General features: G+C 34.5%; 1 protein-coding gene across 1 annotated transcript in view; it reads right to left on the bottom strand.

Annotated features, from left to right (window-relative positions):
* Window positions 1–25436, bottom strand: part of CUNH6orf201 (chromosome unknown C6orf201 homolog) — a 27805-nt gene extending 2369 nt beyond the window's left edge. Inside the window, exons 1-2 of the mRNA XM_016132579.1 lie at window positions 25244–25436; window positions 18783–18981 (exon numbers count right to left, since the gene is read on the bottom strand). Of these exons, the coding sequence (XP_015988065.1) occupies window positions 18783–18981; window positions 25244–25436 (392 nt within the window). The remainder of the gene's footprint in view (window positions 1–18782; window positions 18982–25243) is intronic.
* Between the last annotated feature and the right edge of the window lie 1204 nt (window positions 25437–26640).

The raw sequence follows: 26640 nt of genomic DNA on the forward strand, positions 1-26640 counted from the left end.
CCACCATGATCCCAGAGACATAAGTAACAGATAAAACAAAAATTTGCAGTATAGCATCATCTACTGGAAAATGAAATAAAGACCTATAATTATCAAACTGCTGAATTGGTAAGATAAAAACAGTAACTACACAAAAAGCCTAGTACTTCAAATGTGCCAGCAGAAGAACTATACACCAAGAAACATGGTAATGTAAAAGGAAAATAAGTCTCCAGAACCAAACTCAAAGTCATGGAAGGCTGATTTAAATAATAGAAAATTCAAGATAGCCATAATGAGGAAACTCAAAGAGATGCAAGAAAACTCAGGCAATTCAGTAAACTCAGGAAGAAAATTAATGAACAAAAGGAATATTTCACCAAAGAAATTGAAATTATAAAAAAGAACCAAATTCTGATGCTGAAGAACAATAAATGAGATGAAGAATGCATTAGAAAGCATTAAAGCAGCAGACCAAACGGAAGAGAGAATTAATGAGCTTGAAGATAGCAATCTAGAAATGACTAAGACGGAAGAAGACAGAGAACTAATTTTTTTTCATGAACGAACTCTATGAGAACTCTCTGACTCTGTTAGAAAGAACATAAAGACAATGGGCATCTAAGAAGGTGAGAGAAGGGAACAGAGAGCCTATGGAAAGAAATAATTGATGAGAACTTCCCAAACCTAGGGGAAAAGCTGGTCATTTCAAGTTCAAAAAGCTAACAGACCACCAAATTTGTCTGTGAAAAGACCTTCTTCAAAAAACCTTACATTAAAAACAATCAAAAGTTAATGATAAAGAATTCTAAAGACAGCCAGAAAAAAAAAAAAAAAAAAAAAGACAATCACCTACAAAGGAAACCCCATCGGATTATCATCAGATTTCTCAGTAGAAATCCTACAGGGCTGGATAGAGTGGAATGATATATTCAAAATATTTAAAGAGTGAAACCACCAGTCATGAATAACATATCCAGCAAAGTATCCTTTAGATAGGAAGAAGAAATAAAGACTTTTCCAGACAAACAAAAGCTGAGGGAATTTACCACTGCAAGATCTGAATTACAAGAAATGTTGAAAGGAGCTCTTCTGCCTGAACCAGAAAGACAAAAGTATACACAATTTTGAGTAAGGAGACAGACAGAAGCAGAAAAATTCAAGTCTATTTCAGAATAGGGTAATAATTATAGCATAAAGGTTAAAGGGAAAAAAACATTTAAAAATAACTATAGCCACTGCAATTTGGTAAAAAAAAAAAAAAAAAAAAAGGTAATTTGTAACAACAAAACATAAAAGGGGAGGAGGGAAAGGACTGAATGAATATAGGCAAGTGAAGATATACTGTCGGAAGAAAAATAGCTTTTATTTATATGACATTTTATATAAACCTCATGGTAAAACCAAACAAAACAAAACAATCCAGAGCTGAGAAACAGAATAAGAGGAATAAATAAAAACAGTATAGAAAGTCAACAAACTAAATTATCAGACAGAAATAAAAGGGAAAGAAAAAATGGAGATACAGAGCAAGCAGAAAAGGAAAAAAAAAGAAAATGACTGTAGTAAGTCCTCATATATCAATAATCACCCTAAATGTAAATAGACTAAACTGACCAATAAAAAGACAAAAAGTAGCTGGATGGATTTAAAAACAAGACTCAAGTATATTCTGTCTTCAGGAGACACATCTCAGCTCTAAAGAAAAACATAGGCTCAAAGTAAAGGGGTAGAAGATGATACTCCAAGCAAATAGTATCCAAAGAACAGTGGGTGTAGCTGTACTTAGACAACATAGATGTCAAAACAACAACAACAACAAAAAGTAACAGATGAAGATAAATATTTTATAATGATAAAAGGGACAATTCATCAAGAATACATAGAAGTTAATATATATTCACCCGTTCTAGGAACATCAAAATATGTAAAACAATAATTAAAAGATCTAAAGAGAGAAACTAATAATAGTACAATAGTAGAGGACTTTATTACCCCACTAACACCAATGGGTAGATCATCTAGACAAAGTCAATAAGGAAACATCCATAAATGACGTATTAGAAGACATGGACATAAAGCTATTTATAGATCTTTCTACCCCCAAATGACAGAATACACATTCTCCTCAAGTGCACATGGAACATTTTCAAGATTAGAACATGTTGGGAAGCAAAATAAGTCTTAATAAATTCTGAAAGATTGAAATATCAAGAATCTCCTGTAACCACAATATTATGAAACTATAAATCAATTATAAGAAGACACAGGTCTACCTTAAGAAACAAATCTCAAACAAATATTATACCTTAAGGAACCAGAAAAAGAAGAACAAATGAAGCCCGAAATCAGTAGGAAAAAAAATGAAAAATAAAAATCAGGCAATAAGTGAAATAGGGAATAAAAAGGCAATAGGAAAAATTAATGAAACAGAGCTTGCTCTTTCAAAAGATAAACAAAATTAGCAAACCTTTAGCTAGACTCACTAATGAAAAATGAGAGGTTTAAATAAAATTAAAAATAAACGAGGAGAAGTTACCATGGATACCACAGAAGTACAAAGGATTTTACAAGAATATTACAAAAGGCTATATGCTACCAAATTGAACACCTAGAACAAATGGACAAATTCTTAGAAGCATGCAACCTTTCTAGACTGAATCAAGAAGAATTAGAAAACTTGAATAGACCTATCACTAGTATGGAAATTGAATCAGTAATCAAAAACCTCCCACAAAACAAAAGTCCAGGGCTAGATGGCTTCACCGGTGAATTTCACCAAATATTCAAAGAAGATTTAATACCTGTGCTTCTCAAATTCAAAAAGTTGAAGAGGAGGAAATGCATTGTAACTCACCTTACAAGACCAATATTACCCTCATGCCAAAACAAGGTAAGGAAATCACATACATACACAATAACAGGCCGATATCTCTCATGAACATAGATGCAAAACTCCTCAACAAATACTAACAAATTAAATACAACAAAACATTAAAAGGATTATATATCATAATCAAATGGGATTTATAATAGGGATAAAGAATGGTTCAACATTCACCAATCAATCAATAACATTAACAAAATGAAAGATAAAAAGTATATGATCATGTCAATAGATGTGGAAAAGGCATTCGACAAAATATACATTTAGGAAAAAAACTCTTAATAAAATGGGTATAAAAGAAAGATAACATAATAAAGGCCATATATGACAAATCTTCAGCTAACATCATACTCAGCAATGAGAAACTAGATCTTTTTCCTCTAAGGTAAGGTAAAAGATAAGGATGCCTGCCCATTTTTGCCACTGTTATTTAACATAATACTAAAAGAAATAGAGCAATTAGGCAAGAAAAAAAAGGAATGCAAAATGGAAAGGAAGAAGTAAAATTCACTATTTGAGGATAACATGATTTTATATATAGAAAACCCTAAAGACTTCAAAAGTAAAGGATCTGTATACTGAAAACAACAAAAACTTGTTGAATGAATTTGAAGACACAAAGTAATAGATATTCCATGTTCATGGATTATAAGAATAACATTGTTAAATGTTTGTAAAGCAATAAACAGATTGCTTAATGCAAGAGGGAGAAAAATGGCATAGATGATAAAAGCTCTGTTCATCCCTCTGGTGATCAAATCAAAGTTGTGACAGAAACAAGGAGCAAGCAGCAAAGAAAAATCACCTGGGATCTAGATGAACAAGCCATACGACTAGGGAGCAATCCACAAAATCACCCTGAAATGGCAGAAGGTAGGATGGAGAGAAGATGCAGGGCTTCCCGCTCTCCAGAGGCTGATTGAGATGGAGGCTGTGGTAATAGCAGCAACAGACGCCTCTTAAAGGGGCCACATTCGCGAGCAGATTTTCGCAGTGATGGACTTGCTCACTTTCAGCACCACTGACGATTTGGCTGAGTGCAGGGGCCACCACGGACTTACAGGGAGACATGGTCAGAGTGAGGGCCAAGGCAAAGACTCACTATGTACGGAAGTGCAGGCGGTATCCATTGTTCCCTGTTGAGCCCTCCCCACTCCCAGTGTGCAGACACAGTTCCGCCATAGCCCTAAAGTCATCTAACGATACCAGAGGTTGCTCCACCCAGAGGATTCTCTGAAACCCCACCAACCTCACCTTGCAGCCCCACCCAAGCAGCATCCAGCTGTATCCTCGGCAACTCAGGTGCTCCTTGCTGAACAGCACCTAGACTCACACTGGAGGCAGCTGGCCTCATTTTCTGGTGTGGCCTTTTGAGACAACTATAAGCACAGCATCGTGGATTGCTTGCTGAATCTTAACAGGTGGCCCCAGAGGGGTAGACGCTTGTGTTAAGTTTGGCCTGAGGTTGAACCCCTCTCAGGACAGTGCCACTGGACACCTACTTCACAAATCCACAAGACTGGGAGACTTAGGAGCTTTGCTTAGCACATACAAACATACATGGAAAGGCAGCCAAAATGGGAAGACGAAGAAGCAGAAACCATATGAGAGAACAGAACAGAGATCCAGATATGATGGAGTCAAGTAATCTAACAGATACACAGTTCAAAACACTAGTTATAAAAATGCTCAATGAACTTTTGGCAAGGGTAGAGAACTCCAACAAAGAGACAAAAAAACATAAAAATTAAAATGGAAATTATAAAAAGGAACCGGTCTGAAATGAAGAACACTTCTCATCTGAGATGAGAAGTATATTAAATGGGATAAACAAAAGAATAAACAAGTGAATAAAGAAGAGGATCAAATGCCTTATCTAGAGGACAGGAAAGCCAATCAGGACATTCAATCAGAATGGTAAGACAAAAGATGTCAACACTATAAAATGTAAGGAGGATATGGGACACTATTAAGGTTCCAAATATTTGTCTGATTGGTGTAACTGAAGATAATTGAGATGTTGAACAGCTATTTGAAGAATAAATGATGGAAAACTTTCCTAACCTGGTGAAGGAAATGGACATAAAACCCCAGGATGCTCAGAGAATTCCAAAAATCAGAGATCTAAAAAGGCTCGCACCAAGACACATTATAATTAAAATGCCAAAGGTTAAATACAAAGAAAGACTATTAAAAGCAGCAAGAGAAAAACAATTACTTACAAGGGAACACCCATAAGACTGGCAGCTTATGGTCAAGGGAGAGAGGGAGCAAATGGGAAAATCATTTTATGCACTATATAAATGTCTAACCTATGTACTGTATATTCAAAACTAATTAAAATAAATAAATTTAAACAGATTTAATGCAATCCCAGTTAAAATTCCAATGAAATGTTTCACAAAAATAAACAAAAATCCTCAAATTTGTGTGGAACCACAAAAGGGCTCAAGTAGTCAAAGTAATCCTGAAAAAAAAAGAACAAAACTGGAGGTATCATACTCTCTGATTTTAAAATATAGTACAAAACTATAGTAATTAAATAGTATGGTGTTAGCAGAAAAATAGACACACAGATCAATATAACAGAATTGAGATCCCAGAAATAAACCTGACATATGTGGGCAGTTAAATTAAATTCATAATTTGATCATGGAGAATATGTAGTAGAGAAAGAAAAATCTCTTCAATAAATATAATTGGGAAAACTAGACAACCACATGCATAAGAATTAAACTATACCACTACCTAAGACCATACAAAAAATTCACTCAAAATGGATTAAAGATTTGAATGCAATGCAAGAAACAATAAAATACATAGAAGAAAACATAAGCATGAAGCTTCTAGACATTGATCTCAGAGGTATTTTGCAAATTCGACTCCAAAGTCAAGGGAAACAAAAGCAAAAATAAATAAGTGAGACTATATCAAACTAAAAATCTTCTGAACATCTAAAGAAACCATCAACAAAACAAAAGGCAACCAACTGAATTGGAGAAAATATTTGCAAATGATACTTTGAAAAGGAGTTAATATCCAAAATATATTAAAAACTCATACAACTAAACAACAACAACAAAAAAAAACAATCTGATTAAAAATGGGCAGCAAATCTGAATAGATATTTTTCCAAAGAAGCATACAAATGACAAATAGGCATGTGAAAAGATGTCCAACATCACTAGTTATTAGGAAAATGTAACATCAAAACCACAGTAAGATATCATGTCATACCTGTTAGAATAGCTATTGTCAAAAAGACAAGAAATAAATCTTGGAGAATATGGTGAGAAAAGGAAATTTTCATATACCATTGGGAATATAAATTAGTGCAGCCACTTTGGAAAACAGTGTGGAGCTTCGTTTAAAAATTAAGAATAGAACTACCATATTACCCAGCAATTCCTCTTCTGGGTATTTACCTAGAAATATGAAAACACTAGTTCATAAAGATATACGTACCCTTATGTTCATTGCAACATTATTTACAATAGCCAAGAAATAGAAACAATCTAAGTGTCCACAGAAAGCTGAATGGATAAGGAAGATGTGATATATAAAAAGGAATACATTCAGCCATAAAAAAGATGAAATACTGCCATTCGTGACAATATGGATAGATTTTAAGTATATTAGACTTACTGAAATAAGTCAGACCGAAAATGACAAAAACTTGTTTATGGAATGTAAAACAAACAAAAAAAAAAAACAATGAACAGAACAAACAAACACAAACTCATAGATACTGACAATAGAATGGTAATACCAGAGGAGAATGGCTATGTGAATTGAATAAAGGGGGAAAAATATATGGTAATAGAAGGAAAGTAGACTTTTGGTAATCAGCACAGATATTGAACTATAATGTTGTACACCTGAAATGTATTCGTTATTAATGTTACCTCAATACATTTAATTTAAAAACACACTTGAAACTATTAAAACTACATAAATTCTTAGCAAAGAAACACTAACTACAAAAAGAGAACAAAATAAAAACAATTAGAACTGAAAATCTGAAATTAAAAAAAAATTCTCTGAAGGGAGTCACTAACAGACTCAATGACAAAGGTAGGAATCAAGTAACCTAGAAGATAAATCAATAGAGATTAAACAACATGAAAAACTGAGAGAAGAAAATATTGGGAAAAGGTAAATAAACAAATTGACATCGGTAAGATGGGACTCTAGGAAGTTTCAGGCCCTCATTTCCCCCAAAGAAACATGAAATGAGAAATGATAGAAAGCAGTCAAACGTCTACAGCAACAAGTGAATGTCCAATCAGGAAAAAAATTACATTAAAAATAATAGAAAATTTGTGGCATTTTTATTAGCCATTGGCCCACCCACTCTCCTACATGGTATAGTTGGAAGGAATTAGCCTAATTCCCAGCTCCCTTCTTTGGACTGGAAGGAGCAGAAATTCTTTCCAACATTTTGGCCTGTGGGCTGCCTGAGGGGACTGGTTGCTGTCTTGCCTGACTCAGTGTTCAGATGGGAAGCACTGGCATAATTTGGATCTCAGGCTAGAAGCCATGGAAGATAGTGGCAGGCAATGTAATGCATGAAAAATACAAGCTGATTGCAGACTTGTGGATGCAGAGAAAGATATTACATGCAGAAGAATACAATAAAAACATTTAAGGCCCTGCGAAGAAGCTGGAGTGAGACTTTAGGAAATTAAGAAATTTAAAAGCAGCCAAGGAAATTTTTTTAATTAATTAATTAAATAAAACATATGTAAGACCCAAATAGAAAGTATACCTAGAAAAGAGCTGAGAAGGCCTAGGCTGATCACCATTAATGGGCTCACTAATTTAAAAAGATGACACATACCAATGTACAAACACTGGAAGAACTGGTCTTTTTTTCAAATGCCTAATAGTCAACAAAATGTTATAAGGCATTCAAAGAAACAGGGAACTATGGCCACTCAAAGGAGCAAAATCTCCAGAAACAGGTGCTAAAGTACTACAGGCATCAGTCTTATTAGCAAATACTTTATAATAACTCAGATATGCTCAAAAAAGCTAAAGGAAAAGAGCTAAAGGAAATCAGGAAAATGATATAGGAACAAAATAACAATATTAACAAAAAGATAGAAATTATTAAACAGATTCTGGAGCTAAAAATTACAATAGCTGAATTGAAAAATTCACTAGAAGGGTTCAATAACATACTCAAAAAAGTAGAAGAAAGAATCATCAAACTTTTAGAGAGGTCATTTGAAATTATTAAATTTGAGGAGGAAAAAAAGAAAAAAAAAGAAGGAATGAGAAACAGTGAACAGAGCTCAAGGAACTGGTGGGACACCATCAGGTAGACCAATATACACGCAATAGGAGTCCCAGGAGGAGGAGGGGCAAGAGAGAAAGGGACAGGTATTATTCTTAATGGCTGATAACTTTCCAAATTTGAAGAATTACATGGGTATACAAACCCAAGAAGCTCAATGTACTGTAACTAGGATAAAAACAAAGAGATCTACACTGAAACACCTGTCAAAGACAAAAACAAAGTGAATCTTGAAAGAAGCAAGAGAAAAGTAACTTATCACATACAAAGGAGCATCGATAAGAATATCAGCAGATTTTTCAGCGGAAACCTTCCAGGCCAGAAGGCAGTGGAATAATATATTTAAAGTGTTGAAAGAATAAAATGATTATTAACTGATAACTCTACACCTGAAAAAGATGTCCTAAAATGAGAAAAAAATTTAAGACATTCCTATACAACATCTGGGAGATTGCATTACTACTAGACCTGCCCTACAAGAAATGCTTAAGTGAGTCCAAGTTGAAATAAAAGAGCTAGATAGTAACTCAAACCATATAAAAATATAAATTTCTCCACTAAAGACAAATATATGCACAAATATAAAATAGTATTATTGTAATGTTGGTTTGTAACTCCACTTTTTTCCTATAAGATTTAAAAGACTAATACATAAATCTATGTTAATGTGTATACAATATATAAAGATGTGTATAATTTGTGACATGAATAACATAAGCAGAGAGGTAGAGGTGTAAAGGAGTTTTTGTATGCAATTGAAGTCAAGTTGGTAACAATTTAAAATATATTGTCATTATTTTAGGATGTTATATGCAATCCCATGGTAACCACAAAGAAAATACCTATAGAAAACACACAAAACAAATGAGAAAGGAATCAAAATGTGTCACTACAAAACTTAACAGAACACAAAACAAAATGGCAAATGTAGGTGCTTCTCTATTAGTAATCACTTTAAACATAAATGGATTAAACTATCCAAGCAAAATACAGATTGACAGATGGATAAAACAATCATGATACAAATATATACTGCCTATACGAGTCTCACTTTAGATCTAGGGGTATGCCTACATTTAAAGAGAAAAATTGAAACATGATAGTCCATGTAAATAGTATTCAAAATAGAATAGAGATAACTATACTCATGTCAGGTGAAATATACTCAACATTAAAAGAGTTAACAATATAACAATAAAAGGGTCAATAAAGCAATAAGATAAAAATTAGAAACATTGACAGAATTGAAGGGGGAAATAGTTCTAAAATAAAAGTGGATGACTTCAATACTCTACTTTCAATAGTGAGTAGAAAACTGGACAGAAGATCAATAAAGAAATAGAGGACTTGAACAACACTAAACACACTGAATCTAACTAATGTATACAGAACCTATACTCAACTACAACAGAATACATATTTTTCCCAAGTACACATAGAACATTCTCCAGGAGAGATTATATGTTAGGCCATGGAGCAAATCTTAATAAATTTAAAATGATTGAAGTTATACAAAATATTTTTTCTAATCACAATGGAATGAAACTAGAAATCAATAGCAAAAGGAAAACTGGAAAATCTACAGTGGAAATTAAGCAACACACTTTTAAACGACCAACAGGTCAAAGAAGAAATCACAAGGGCAATTAGAATATATCTTGAGACAAATGAAATGAAAATCCAACATACCAAAACTTATGGGATGAAGCAAAATTAGTGTTAAGGGGGAAATTTATAACTGTACATACTCACATTAAAAAAGAAAAATCTCAAATTAACAACCTGGATTGACACCCTCCAAAACTAGAAAAATAATAACAAATAAAATCCAAAGCTAACAGAAGGAAGGAAAAACAAATATCAGAGCAAAGATAAAATACAGAATCAAAATGAAAGAGGGGATATTACTACCAATTTTACAGAAATACAAAGAATTATTATAAACAACAATGCCAATGACATGGACAAATTTCTAGAAAAAAAAATACTACAAAAACTGAATCACGAAAAAAAAAAAGGAAAACCTGAATAGAACTATAATTACTAAGGAGATTGAATCAAAATAAAAAACTTCCCTCCAAAAAGCCCCAGATCAGTTGGCTTCACTGGTGGATTGTACAAAACATTTTAAGAATTCATGAGTTTGAATAACATAGCAGAATGAGAGATGTCCCCAGATCTCTCCATTGAAACAATAATAAACTGAACATCTAAAACTCAACAACAACAACAACAACAACAACAACAACAACAACAAAACAAACCCAAACTGCACACGAACACATCTGAGCATGGGATCTGCTCATAAGAGATACCACAGGTCAGAACCTCGGCTGTCTGGCAGTGGACTGGGATAAATAAAGAAGTTTGCAGCTGGAGCTCCCTGTAGGAAGAGAGGGAAGAGAGAAGGAGCAGCAAGTTCCCTGAACAGCCCTGTCTAGAAGTGCTGTGAGCTCCATGAGGCCAGCAGCAAGGCTCAGTCATCAGGGCAAAAAGCACAGAAGAAGGATAGCAGAGAAACAACAGTCGATTTTCACCAGCTGCGGTTGCAAAACTGAGGCTGAGCCACAGCCCCCATCCTCCAACCCAGAGGGACTCTCCCCCCTTACTTTCCGTGACTGATCACCGCGAAACCCCAAGAGAATCTAAGCAAACACTACTGAAACTGTTGCTAACACTGACAGAAACTGAGATTGAGGGTAGCAAGCATGATGAAATATCAACAAGAAAATAAAAAGACATTATTTAGGATTTATATAAAGCAGGGATCCAAAATAATTAGATGCCACCTACTGGAAAACAAACAAAAAAAAGGAACTTCTTTGCGACAGGCTAAAGCAAGATATTTATATAATAAATATTCTTTCTGGAAAAACAGCAGAATACACTTCCATTAATGCCCAGGCAGAGAAATAGTTTATTAAACACCATGAATAACCAAGGTGACAAGGCATCTCAGAAAAAAAGAGAAAAATGTTTAGAAAATAAGCATACAGACATAGAAATAAGTGACTTAAATGACAGAGAATTGAGGATGGTACTTCTGAAAAAACTAACACTATCAGGAGAGGAAACATAAAAATAACAGGCATTATCAAAAGCAAGGAAAAGGAGCAAGGAAAAGAAAGCATTTTCAGACAAACAGTTGATGAGAATTTCCCAAATCTAAGAAAGGAGTTGGAACTTAAAATTCAAGATTTCAACAGAAAACCCAATTATATCAATCCAAAAAGGCTTTTACCAAGACACATTGTATTAAAATTATCAAAAATCAATGACAAAGAAAGAATTCTCAGGGCAGCCAGGGATAAGAAGACAGTAACTTACAGAGGAAAACCCATTAGATTATCATAGGACTTCTCAGTGCAAACCTTACATGCCAGAAAGGAATGGAATGAAATATTTAGACTATTAAGAGAAAGGAACTGCCAGCCTAGAATAATGTATCTATCTAAGCTCTCCTTTAGATATGAAGGAGAAAAAAAGACCTTTCCAGACATAGAAAAAATTGAGGAAATTGTCCGCCACGAGACATACACCACCGGAAATACTGAAAGGGGTCAACTCAGTAAAACAAAATGAAAAAAAAAAAATACATAGCTATGAGAAAGGCGACTAGCAGGCAGATAGAAGCAGAAGAGTTCAACTCTTACTAAGAACAGGGCATTATAAGCTTAAACATTAAGAAGAGAATTGCTATAGCAAGATAGTAATGTTATGTATACATTGGACAAATTCAGACAACAAATTTGCAAAGGGGAATAGAGAAAAGGCACACAAAAGAAAATGGACAACTGTATATATATAACTATCCTTTTCATATTCATAATGGTAACCACACACCAAAGATTTAGAACTGAAGTATATAATAAAAATAAAAAGAACCAGAGGGAAAACCCATAAAACTCAACCAAAATTAAAAAAAAGAAAAGAAAAGAAACACAAGGACAAGGAAGCAATGGAAACACCAAGCTACCAGAAAGCCAAAGATAAAATGGCTACAAGAAGAGCTCATATTTCAATAATCACCCTAAATGTAAATAGATTGAACTCACCAATAAAAAGGCATAGAGTTGCAGAATGGATCAAAAAACAAAACCCAACCATACGCTGCCTCCAGGAGACACACCTTAGTTCTAAAGACAAATATAGATTCAAAGCGAAAGGTTGGAAAATGATATATTTCAGGCAAATGGCATTCAGACAAAACTGAGAGTAAATAAAAAAGGTAAAGAAAGATACTGAGAGACACTGCATAATGATAAAGGGAATTATGCACCAAGACGACATAACACTTCAATATCTATGCTCTCATTCAGGGAGCCCCAAAATACGTAAAGCAATTATTAACAGAACTAAAATGAGAAACAGACCAAAACACTATTGTAGTTGGGGACATAAATACTCCATTGTCAAAAATGGACAGATCATCCAAACAGAAAATCAATAAAGAAATAACATCCTTAAATGACACATTAGACCAACTGGACATAATTGACATTTACAGAGCTTTTCATCCCAAAACAGCTGCTTATACATTTTTCTCTACACATGGAACATTCTCAAGCAGACACAGAAATAGCCTCAACAAATATAAGAGGGTTGAAATCATACCAACCATATTCTCTGATCATAATGCTTTGAAACTAGAGATCAACTGTAAAAAGAAATCAGTAAGAACCACAAAAACATGGAGATTAAACAACATGTTACTGAAGAATAACTGAGTCAGAGAAGAAATAAAAGGAAGATCAAGAAATACATAGAAACAAATGATAATGATAGTTAAACATAGCAAAAGCGGTCATAAGAGGAAAATTCATATCATTACAGGCCTATCTCCAAAAACAAGAATGAGCCCAAATAAACAACCAAACATGTCATCTTGAAACTAGAAAAGAAAGAACAAATGAAGCCTAAAGTCAGTAGAAGGAGAGAAATAACCAAAAGTACAACAGAAATAAATGAAACTGAAAAAAAAAATTAGAAAAAAGTAAAAGGAACAAAGAGCTGGTTTGTTGAGAAGGTTAATAAAATCAACAAACCCCTGGCTGGACTCTCTAAAGAAAATAGAGAAAGGACACAAATAAACAAAATTGGGAATGAAAGAGGGGAAATTATGACTGATACTACAGAAATACAAAGGATTGTACAAAAATACTATGAAAAAGTGTATAACACCAAATTTAATAACCAAGAAAAATGGAGCAGTACTTAAAAAGATACAACCTTCCTAGACTGAATCAAGAAGAACTGGAAAATCTAAATAGACCAATCAGCAAAATGGAAATCGAAACGATCATCAAAAACCTACCAAAAAGTAAAAGTCCAGGACCAGATAGCTTTACTAGTGAATTTTATCAAACATTCAAAGAAGATTTAATACCTATTCTCCTCAAACTCTTTCAAAAAATTGAAGAGGGGGCAATACTTCCCATCTCATTTTATGAGGCCAATATCACCCTGACACCAAAACCTAGAAAGGATAACACGCACACAAAAAGAAAACTACAGACCAATATCTCTCATGAACACAGATGCAAAATTTCTAAATAAGATACTAGCAAACTGAATACAGCAACATATTAAAAAGATTCTACACCTTGATCGAGTGGGCTTCAATCCAAAGGCACAGGGATGGTTCAACACATACAAATTGAGTAATGTGATATACCACATAAACAAATTAAAAAATAAGAATCATATGATTATATCAATAAATGCAGAAAAAGCCTTCAACAATATACAGCATTTATTTATGAAGAAAACACTTAACAAAATCGTTATAGAAGGAAAGTTCCTTAACATAATAAAGGCCATATATTACAAACACTCAGCCAACATTATACCTAATGGTGAAAAACTAGAAACCTTCCTTCTAAGATCAGGAATAAGACAAGGCTGTCCACTATCACCACTGTTATTCAATATAACATTGGAGGTCCTAGCAAGTGCAATCAGACAAGAGAAATATATAAAAGGCATCCAAATAGGAAACAAAGAAGTCGAACTGTCACTATTTGCAAATGACATGATTCTCTATACAGAAAACCCTAAAGACTCTACAAGAACACTACTAGAAACAATAAACAAATACAGTAGTTTTTGGATACAAAATCAATGTTCAAAAATCCATGTGAAGGAAGTATATAATGAAAACTACAAGACCCTATTAAAAGAAATCGAAGAAGATACAAAGAAATGGAAAAATATTCCGTGTACTTAGATTGGAAGAATCAACATAGTTAAAATGACCATATTACCTAAAACATTACATAGATTTAATGCAATCCCCATCAAAATCCCATTGGCATTTTTTAAAGAAATATAACAAAAAATCATCAGATTTGTATGGAAACACAAAAGACCCTGAACTGCCAAAGTCATCCTGAGAAAAAAGAACGAAGCTGGAGGAATCACACTGCCTGACTTCAAATTATACTACAAAGCAACAGTAATCAAAACAGCATGGTATAGGCAGCAAAACAGACACATGGACCAGTGGAACAGAATCCACAAGTAAACCCATATTTAAATGGGCAAATAATTTAAGATAAAAAAGCCAAAAACATACAGTGGAGTAAGGGAAGCCTCTTCAATAAATGGTGCCAGGAAAACTGGAAAGCCACATAGGAAAGAATGAAACTACACTGTGGTCTATCACCACACACCAAAATTAACTCAAAAATGGATGAAGGACCTGAATATAAGACTTGAAACAATAAAATGAGTAAAAGAAAACATAGGAGCTAAACTCAAGGACCTTGGACTTAAAGAGCATTTTATGAACTTGACCTCAATGGCGGGGGAAGTAAAAGTTAAAATAAATGAATGGAACTACATCAAACTAAAAAGCTTCTGCTCAGGAAAAGAGACCATCGACAAGGTAGAGACAATCATCTGAATGGGAAAATATATTTGCAAGCAATGCCTCTGATAATATCCAAAATATACAAAGAACTCATACAACTCAATAACAACAAAAAAATGAATGATCCAATCGAAAAATAGGCAGAGGACACTTCTCCCTAGAGGACATACAAATGGCCAACATATATGTGAAAAGATGCTCAACTTCACTAGCTATTAGAGAAATGCAAATCAAAACCATAATGAGATACCACCTCGCACCTGTTAGAATAGCTATAATCAACAGGACAAGTAATAACAAATGTTGGAGAGGATGTGTAGATAAAAGAACCCTCAAACACTGCTGGTGGGACTGCAAATTGGTACAGCCACTATGGAAAGCAGTATGTAGTTTCCTCAAAAATCTAAGAATTGATCTACCATATGACCCAAAAGACTTAAAAACCCGTATCCAAAAAGACATTTGCACACCGATGTTCATAGCAGCATTATTCACAGTGGGCAGGACATGGACACAACCTATGATAGATGATTGGCTAAAGAAGCTGTGGTACATATATACAATGGAATATTACTCAGCCATAAGAAGAGATGAAATACTGCCATTTGCAACAACATGGTTGGATCTCGAGAGGATCATGCTACATGAAATAAGCCAGGCTGAAAAAGCTGAAAATTACATGATGTCACTTACATGTGGCATATAAACCTAAAAGCAACAAATGAACAGGACTAACAGAGACTCATGGACATGGACTATACAATAGTGGTTACCAAACTAATGGTTGCTGTTAAAGTACACAGCCAAACCTTATTGGATTTTGTTAACCAATGTCATCATAAAATTAATTAATTAATTAATTAATTAATTAATTAAAAAATAATAATAAAGAAGGATTAACACCAATCCTTTTCAAACTCTACCACACAATTGAAGAGAAGGGAATACTTACTAACTCATCCTTTGAAGCCAACATTACCCTGATACCAAAGCGAGACAAAGATATTAAATAAAAATATAAATACTAAATAAAACACTAAATAAAAATATAAAACTACAGATATAATTTGTTATTAATACAGATGTAAAACCCTCAACAAAACCCAGCAAACCCAAATACAACAGCATATTAAAAGAATTATATACTATGACCAAGAAAGATTCTTTTTCTGGAATGCAAGCATGGTTTAGCATATGAATATCAATCAATGTAATATACCACATTAATAGAAAGAAAAAAACACACACTATAATCTCAACTGATACAGAAAAAGCATTTGACAAAATTCAAAATCATTTTATGCTAAACACCCTAAACAAACTAGGAATAAAAGAAAACTACCTCAACATAACATAGGCCATATATGAAAAACCTACTTTTTAAAACAATTTTTAAAAATCTGATGCAGAACATTATCAGTGAATGTTAATTCTAGAGGGGAATTCAGAAGGAGAGGTCAGTGGTCAACCATTCCAAGGCTAACCATGTCATGCAGAAACATTTGGGCCATATCACTCCTGGAGCTTTAAAGATATTTACTGAAAGGTTTCTGTGGTGCATTTCTCACTAGAACAATCAGAAAACACTAGAGATAAGCACCCTGAAAGATGACATCTTTCCATGACTGAAACCGTTCCTTCTAAGATCAGAGACGAGACAAGGGTGTCTGCATTCATCGCTTCCATTCACCATAATACTAGAAGTTCTATCCAAAAAAATTAGGCAAGAAAATAAAAGACATTCAAATTGGAAAGGAAGAAGTAAAATTATCTGTTTGTAGGCAACATGATCTTGCATATAGAAAATTCTAAAGATTCCACCAAAATTTATAGAACTAATAAATTTATCAGAATTGTAGGATACAAAAATCTGCACACAAAAATCAGTTGCATTTCTATATAGTAGCAATGAACAATTGAAAAGGGAATTGAGAAAAACATTCTATTTACAATAACCTCAAAAAGAATATACTTAGGAATAGATTTAACCAAGGAGGCAAAAGACTTGTACAATGAAAACTACAAAACATTACTGAAAAGAATTAAATAAGACATAAATAAATAGAAATCTATCCCGTGTTCATGGTTGGAAAGATTAATAGTGTTGAGATATTAGGACCACCCAAAGTGATCTACAGATTCAGAGCAATTTCTATAAAAATCTGAATGATGTTTTCTTTTTTGCAGAAATATTAGAAGTCATCCAAAATTTATATAGAATTTCAAGGAATCCTGACTAGCCAGAACATTCTTTAAAAGAAGTTGGCAAACATACTTCCTAATTTCAAAACTTACTGCGAAGCTACAGTAATCAAAACAGTGTGGTACTGGCATAAGGACACACCTATAAACCAATGGAATAGAATAGAGAACTCAAAATAAACCTTTGCATATATGATCAAATGATTTCAATAAAGGTGCCAAGACTCTTTAATAAGGAAAGGATGGTCTTCTCAATAAATGATGCTAGGAAAATTGGACGTCCACATGCAAAGGAACAAAGTTGGACTCTTACTTTACACCATATACAAAAATTAACTCAAAATGGAACAAAGACCCAAACATAAGAGCTAACAGTATAAAATTCTTGGCAAAAAACATCAGGGAAAAATTTCATGACATTGGATTTAGCAATGATTCTTAGATATGACACCAAAACCAGAAGCAATAAAAAAAGAAAAGATAAATGGGAATTCATCAAAAATTTTAAATATTTGTTCATTGAAAGAAACTATCATCAAAATGAAAACCCACAGAATGGGAAAAAATATTTGTAAATCATATATCTGATAAAGGATTAACGAATACCTGCAGGTCAACAACACAAAACAAATAACTCAATACATAAAAATGGGCAAAGGACTTGAATACACATTTATCAAAATAATATATGCAAATGGCCAATGAGCACATGAAAAGATTATCAACATCATTAATGATTAGGTAAATGCAAATCAAAACAATAGGATACTATTTCAAACCCATTAGATTGGCTATTACCAAAACCAAAAACAAACAAAAACTCAGAAAGCAACACGTGTTGTCAAGGAATTGAAACAAATTGGAACTCTCTTTTTTTTAGGGCAATAAGTATTTTTAAAATAAATTTATTTATTTAAATTAGTTTCAAGTATACAATACATTGGTTAGACATCTATAATAAAACTGAAACTCTTGTGCATTGCTGCTGGAAATGTAAAAAGGGGAGCCACTGTGGATAACAGTATGGCAGTTACTCAAGCAAATTAAACATAAAAATATCAAATGATCCAGGAATTTTATTTCTGAGTATATACTCAAAAGAATTGAAAGTAAGCACTTGAACAGATATTTATATACCCTTATACATGTTATCATTATTCACAGTTGTCATGTCAAAAGGCAGAAGCAACCCAAAAGTCCATAGACAGATGAATGGATAAAACAAAATGTGGTATATATATGCAATGAAATATTATTCAGCCTTAAAAAGTGTACATGTTACGACACGAATGAACCTTGAGGGACTCACATACTTGCTCCTATTTCCACAAGTTTTCTCCTAATGAGGGCTCCTCCAGATGCTTAGGTAGGTGTTAGAAAGAAAACGAGGTTCATATACTTTTATACAGAGCAAAACTTATTTTTATGCTCATCATCTAACTTGAAGACCATGTTGTCATTTTTTAACTAAACTGTAAAAAGAGTTTGTGATCACCCTATATATCTCTAAGTATGTCCACATAGGACAAAAACTAGACACCTACCTGACAACTATAGTCGACATTGGAGGATCCTTTATGTTTTTATTCAACAAGTAGCATTTCTTCCACCCATTTTTTGCACTGTTGATGTTTTTCCTTTTCCACAGTGGCATACTGCTTGGTTTGGGGGTCAGATTAACCTCCCTTGGAAAATGACATCTGGCTAAGATCCTTTCTAAGCCAGAGAGTTCAGAATTCTCACCTATCAATAGAATAAGCATTACTGTAATTCAGTGTTCCTCTCCATTTTTTCATAGCAAGAGTAACATGGCATTAATGTGAGAAAGAGTAGTTATGCCACTTTATAATTGCTATTGTTCTCTTCCACTCCATCAAGGTAAAAATATCACTGAGCAACATTTAGACCTTAGCCTGGTCCTAGACATCTAATAGATGCACAGCAAATGAATGAATGAATGAATGAACAGACGTTCCCATACCACCATAAAGTTTATTTGTGCAATTTGTACATGATTTCTAAACTGTACAATTTAATGGCAAGTAACTGTACAATTATTTTTCTTTTCAGACATATTAATGACATTCTGTATATATGTCACATCTACTGCTTCCCATTGACCTCAGTTGGCCCCTAACCAAATTTCCCATCTGCAATAACACAAATAGCTCAATGGAATTCAATATACTGCTTTCTTCATCAAAATAGTCTTGCTACCCCTCCCCCCGCACCCCTCCCCCTAAAAAAAAGGAAGGAAGAAAGGCAAGGAAAGAGAAAGAAAGAGGAAGGAAAGAATCACTTGAACTACATAGTGTTAGTGACATAGTTGACTTATATTGTAGTATAAGCTTCTTATCTCGACCAACAGATAACAATTTGAGACTCCAAGCCAGTTTGCAGGCTATATTATAAGTAGCTCAGCAATCCATCTGGATGTATTAGAAAATTAAAGGGCTGTCGTAAACCTAATGCAGGAAGGTAAGTTGAGCCTTGGAGAGATCTGGGGTGACCTTGCATAGGAATTAGATCAGAACTTGTCCAGCCCCCATTATTTCTCATGCTGAACCACTGATGATTTTTCCCAGACAGAGTAACAGGTAGAGACCCCAAAGAACAAAGAACTGGCTCAAGGGACCATAGCTTAGCAATCTGAATAAATGATATAATGACTTGATGAATAGCTTGATCCTTAGAGGCCCTCAAACCACTTTAAGTGAGTCGAGAACAAGACTGGAATCTGGGGCTCCTGGCTAGTGGTCAAAGCCTGGCCCAGATGGCTCCCACATACTATTCTTAGCAGCAGTTTATTAGCTCAGTACACTAAGCTTGGGAACCCATAAGCTCTCACAGGCACACTTGAACAACAAGAATAGAATATAGTTTGCTTGTTGTCAGAATTTCATCGTTAAATTTAATATTCAACTAAATTAATTAACCTAATTCACGTATTTGGTGCCATCCAGTTAAAATAAAAAAAATTTTTGGCTTCAAATTATTTTTTTGATTGTCTTGTATATACATATTTTAATATTGTATACTGCCTCAAATCCTCTTTGTAAGCAACTAGAAATAAATTAGAGAGAATAACACTTACGAATTCTCGTATTCTCCAGTATGATTAGTTATATTTAGTATTGCACACCAAAGTGAGATGAAAACTCAGAATTCACTCTTAATATTTAATTGGGTCTTACAGCCCATCTTTTTTGAAATTATAAGCAAGTTTCCTGGTTTTGAAAGAAAGTATGATAAGCAAAAGGATACCTCGTAAAATTATTGGAAGTAAAATAATATTGATTATCAATTTATAGAGAAAATTTTTGAGATATTGAACTATATTGGCTTGAATATTTTTTAAAATTTCTTATGTTAATGTGTGGAATGAATTATATAGCTGATGGATGCACGGACAGACAAGTGAATAGATGAATTGGTATCATAATACAAATCAGCATAGATAAGGTATATAAATCAATACAAAAACCACTGTGCATGTGCATGCGCGTGCACACATATGTGTGTGTGTGTGTGTGTGTTTACCAGTGATAGTAAAAATAGGTAATTTAAAACTTTGGGCTTTAAGGTGATTTGTTATATTTGTAACCCATAACTATCTTCAATGTACAAACAAAAGTCATGGATGTGGTGGCCATCAGTAGACTGCCAACATGTGAACAGCACATTCTGCTTCTAGAGTTGCCGCATTGATCTGTTAAAGCTCAATAACTCTGCAGAAACCACTCTTCCTGCCTGCCCTGCCTTTCCCCATATGTCCCCATAATCCAGATAAGCAAACTTCCAAAGTATTTGAGTAAGGGAGACACAATGAATTAATCAAGAGAGGTATCTTCTTAAGCATTAAAAACAAACAAGCAAACAAAAGCCTTAAACTCCCATTACCTACTTGGTTTGGCACCAGTTAGTCATTTAGAAAACTAGTATGAAGAACGAATTAAACAGCACAAAGCCAGTACTAAAAAGATCTCGACATAACCCCTTACACGGCTATGCTGGGGACTGGGTGGGAGGAGGAAGAGGACCTCTTGTAGAGTCTTACAATGTTTTGGAGACAATTATCTTCATAGGAGTATATCCAAATCCATATCATGGATTTTGTTTCTCAGTTTTATGTTGTTTTTATGATTTAACTTCACTATTATTCAAATTGTGAAAGAAAAATCTGAGAGTTTAGCAATAATTCTTTAGTTCTTCTTTTTTCTCTCTTCTTATAATGGCTCTGGGTAACAAATACAAGCTAATACAGGCAAAACTTCCCTACAGATGAAGAAGCAGGTGGCAGATGAGGGATAAAACCCATTTTCAAAGTGAGATGAAATTTTTACTAGAAGAGCTTCAGACACAGTACCAATCTAACACTAGTATCCATTATTGAATTCATAATCTGACAGAAGCAAGTATGAGAAATAGGGGCATCTCTTCAAGATCAACCTTCAAGGCAATCACTATACATTTTGAAAAGGCATTTTGGAAATTAAGCTGCTTTTTAGTGAGGAATTTAGAGCCTCAAAGGCTAATGTCCCCTCTGTGACTTGGGCTCTGCCTTAGGCACAGGTCCTTCAAGACACAGACATGGGACTCAGAGGCAACATCTCTTCTCCCTATATACCATTCACCTCGGCTGTATTGTGCACTTCTTTAAACTGGCCCCCAACCACAGAAGAGAATAAATGCAGCCAAATACCTTGGAAATAAAGGCACAAGAACATTGGGTGGCATTTTTAAACAGCAAGAATATGGCCAGTTGCTAAAGGTACATCAATATATATTAGTGTCTACACTGGGAGGCTAAGGGAACAGAAGCTAAAACACTTCTTCAACCTCAAGTAAACACTCATTGCATTTTCAATTTTAAAATGCATTTTAGCTACAAAAATACATGGTAAGATTTCCACTAGATTAAATAAAATCAAACAACTTAAGTACACATAGTCAAAGGGAAAGTCTTCTAATCTCTATCCTTTCTCCAAAGATAGCCACTGTCCTGAATTTGTTGTCTCTCTTTCAGAACTCTTCTATGCATTTATATGCATATTTGTATGTACATATACACAGTCTTCTTTTGGCATAAGTAAAATCATTGTTTTTTATTTTACAGTTTATTTTGCACTTATTTTACACTCTACACTGTATTTTGTAGATATTTTAATGTTAACTTTCTTTTTAATAGATTCCACAGTATTGGTTTATCAGTTTAACCATTTTGCTATTGAATGACATTAAGCTGTTTATTTCACCATTCTAACTAATGCTTCATGCATCTGTGTTCACAGGTACAAATATTTCTCTAGGATATTAACTAGAAGTGGAATTGCTAAGTTGAAGGACATGCATATGTAAGGGGTTGTTAAAATATGAATTCTTCTGTTGTCTCTATTTTGTCCTAAGGCTACAGTCTGAGAAAAATCCAGTAGGTGCCAGATACCCACATATGTACAACATACCTATCTATATCAGAAAATGGTAAACATGCTTTAAGGCACGTGAAGATTTCTTTAGGCAGAGTTGTTGCAGTGCTGTGTACTATACCATCTCCCCTCCCCCTGACAAATGAAGGTACTGGGCTGTATCCCCTAACACCTAATTTATTAGTTTCCCAGGGCTGCCATAACATACATAGTACCACCAACTGGGTAGCTTAAAACAACAAATTTATTGTCTCACAGTTCTGGAGGCTGCAACTCCAAAACCAAGATGTCATCAGGGCCATGTTCCCTCTGAAACCTCTAGGAGAAAATTCTTCTTTACCTCTTCCTAGTTTTTAGTGTTCCTTGACTGACAGATGCATCACTTTTATCTCTGCCTCTGTTGTTACATGACCAACTTCTCCCTATGTGTCTTTGTCTTCTTATAAGGACCAGTCATATTGGATTGAGAACCCACCCTACTCCAGTATGACCTCATCTTAACTTAATTACATCTGTACCTCAATAAAGATCCTACTTCCAAATAAGGTTCTGTTTTGGAGTACTGGGGGTTAGGACTTCAACAGATCTTTTTAGGAGACACAATTCAACCCCTAACACCTAGAAAAGTCCACTGGAAAGTGGCTAAGACCACAGGCCACAGAGAAAAGAGATCAGTGTTGGAAGCCAGTTATAGTTTCATCAATAGGGTGAAGGTAAGGTGAACAGAGGTTCGAATTTTCCATGAGTTATACATGAACTCCCTGGAAAGTAGTTGGTTTTGAGTCATCTCGAATAACATCCTAAGAGGGCTTTGTCCAAAGGGTGAAAGCAATCTTGATTGAAATAGGATGGAAATGTAACATACCAAAGGAGTGGAGGGGTGAAGATGGAGAAGGGGAAATGTCAGCAGGAGACTATCTAGTGAGAGACCTCCAGCAATGGGAAATCACCAAAGTATCTGTACAAATGCTTTTGAAAGCTGCTACTCCTAGAGAGCCAGAATGACAGATGACAATCTGATATTTCACCAGTTGAGGAAAAGCTTTTCAGTTCCTTTTATCCTCACCCTTCTCAACCTAACAGTAGCCAGTGAAAGAGTGGGCAAAGTAAGAAAAATAAACCTACTACACTGCCAGGCTTACTTCCAGTTTCTGAGTGTAAGTCAGGCTAGAGCAGTGGGAAGCAGAGAGGTTTTAAAATGGATAAGGGGATAGAGTTTACATATTAGTAAACTTTTCACTCTCTGAATATGACTAGGAAAGCTATGAGATCTGCTTGTAAATTTCTTCTTTCTAATAACTTCCCCCTTTGACCCATTCTGTTGAATGAAGATTAACAGAATGGGTCAAAGGGGGAACAATCAACAAAATGGGTCAAAGGGGGAAGTTGTTAGAAAGAAGAAAATTTTCTGCCTCTTCTTTCCCAAATTTAACTCATTCAACAAGCCAATACCATACATTTTAGTGTTGACAAAGACTTTGGAATTATTTTTGAAAAGGCATGAATCAATTAACATGCCGTCGATTGTGAGGGTATCTATTTCCCCAAATGTTCATCATTATCGATCTTTTCAATTTGACCAGTATGATGGCCTAAGATTATCTCCGTGATTTATCTTTTACTTCCTTGATTACCAGAGTGTTCGAACATCTTTCATGCTTATTGATGATTTCTATTACATCTTCTGAATTGCCTGTCTATAACATTTATCTATTCTATTAGGATGCTTACATTTTTCTTGATTTTTATGTAATCTTTAGGAATCTGGATATTGGGATTGATTCACAATCCTGTGGATTTGGGGATTAGGGATTGATCAGAATACAAATGGCCAAATTTGCCATAATATTTTAAAATTATTACCCCAAAGTCTGCCTTCTTTCCCAAGACTTCTGCCTTAATCACTGTGGCAGGTGTTATTTTGCTTTCTAAGTTTATGGGCACAAGTGACTATCTACCTCCATCGGTCACTTAAACATGAACAATTCTACTTCCAGAACTGCTCCACCCAATTCTGCAAATCAGTCCAGTTATCAACTGCTCTGATGGAAGTTCAAAAGTGGTGGGCCACGCCAAACTACAAGTGAAAGTTGCTTATAATCCTCAAGGGGAATATCCAGCTTCTCTTTAGGGTGGAACAATCCTGGCAATAGGAGAAAATAGTAGTAAAAAATAGAGCAAAGAAATAATAAACTTCAAAGCTCAACCTTCAACTTGATTTCTCACTAATCTCCTTTAAAATCAAATCTAAAGCTAAAATCGTAAATTTAGTGGTATTTCCCACTTAGTCCCCTTTCCATCTTTCCATAAGTATGCTTTGGCTAAACAAGAGTAACAGAACTATCTTGGTTCATAAAAGGAATGTGAAGAAGTGATGGTGAAGTCAGTACATGGGTAATTTCCACTTTAAGTTCTGAGAACATGGGCCCCGATATGGATAAGGCCATGGGTCTCCAGAACTGACACACTTGTAATGTAAAGAATAAGTTCTTACTCATGGCTAAAAGAAGAGGCAGCTCGTACCAAGATAAAATGTATGCTTACTAAAAAGAGTTCCCACCCACTGTCTTCTGACTTACATTTTTTTTTGTCCTGTTCACTCTTGTAAGAATAAAGTATCTTCATCAGATGATTTGGAAGCAGCTTGTGAAGGCTGGATAGAGTCTCAAAGGTGTGAATCATAACTTCAGGAAGGTCATAATTTTTGGGTGTCCTACATTTGTCAACAGGTGGAAGTTTCAATATAATTTGATTGTTTTTGGCTATTTCCATGATGACCCACTGAGCTACAGAGAATAAATAGAGAATTTGAAGAGTGAAATCCCTTGCAGTTGTTCATCCTCCACGCATTTCTTTATCTCCAAGAAGATATTATGGAATCTATTTTCTGGTCTCTGATTGCTTAGCATTCTTAGAGTCACAATGGCCCAGATCTTAGCCTGGAACTCTGTGTGCTCATCTTGCTTCTTCAAACCAGAGGAAATCAGCCTGTCAAAAATATCCTGACAAATTTTACTGGAATTTTAGGCAAAAACTCCAATTTCCTGTCTGAACATGAACAATATCTGAAGAAAGTAGAGTATTTTCCTAAAAGGAAGAAGGAAAGCAGTGTGTACACATCCAGTGTTATATTTTTCCAACTGGCACTTAGTAGAGGCTATGCACCCTATGTGTACATAATGAAAGCTCCACAGACCTTCTATTCTCCGGGAGAGAGTGGTTACATCAGCATAGTTCTTGAGAAGAACTGAGGAAAGAGCTTCATCGTCCAAAAACTAAGGGAATGTCCAGATTAACACAGGTAAGATGACAAACTGTTTCTTATTATCTTAACCAAATTAACACTGAGGAAATAAGGTAAACAAACAAAAAATGCTCAACTCTAGTGTTACTGATGGAAGCTATTTTTCATTGTGGACCAAAAGCAGAGAACAGTAGAAGTACCAAATAAACTTAAACCACCACGCTTGATAGCACAGCCCCAAGCAATATGAAAGCTACTAAGAACTGTTCTCAGACTTGGAGCAAAAATTCAAATAATAAGGTTTGTTATGGCTACTTCTTAATCTCAGCACGCTCTATCAACTGAGCCAAGTTGATCATAATTGTTTTGCTCTGTGAAATGGCTGGGTAATTATACTTCAAATTGGTGAGAAACAGGGAAAGCCTTGGGAGCCAAGCATGCCATGGCAAAGGTTGATAATGTTTGCCAGCTTTTTACCAAACTTATAAAAACCTTTGGCCAAGACTATAAAACATCATGTTATATCATATGTACATTAGTGCCCACAACAGGAGATATACAATTCTACTTCTTAATTTTCAACTTGCAAACAAAAATAAAACTTAAAAAAATGAACAAAACATGTACTTGAAATACAAATGTATTTAAAATATGTTATAGAGTTAACTTGAATGTAATGTGATTCTCATAATTTCATGGGCGTTGTCAAAGAGAGGGGGAATTGATGGAGGT

Source organism: Rousettus aegyptiacus, unplaced genomic scaffold (assembly GCF_014176215.1).
Source record: "Rousettus aegyptiacus isolate mRouAeg1 unplaced genomic scaffold, mRouAeg1.p scaffold_m13_p_1, whole genome shotgun sequence".
Taxonomy (NCBI): Eukaryota; Metazoa; Chordata; class Mammalia; order Chiroptera; family Pteropodidae; genus Rousettus; species Rousettus aegyptiacus.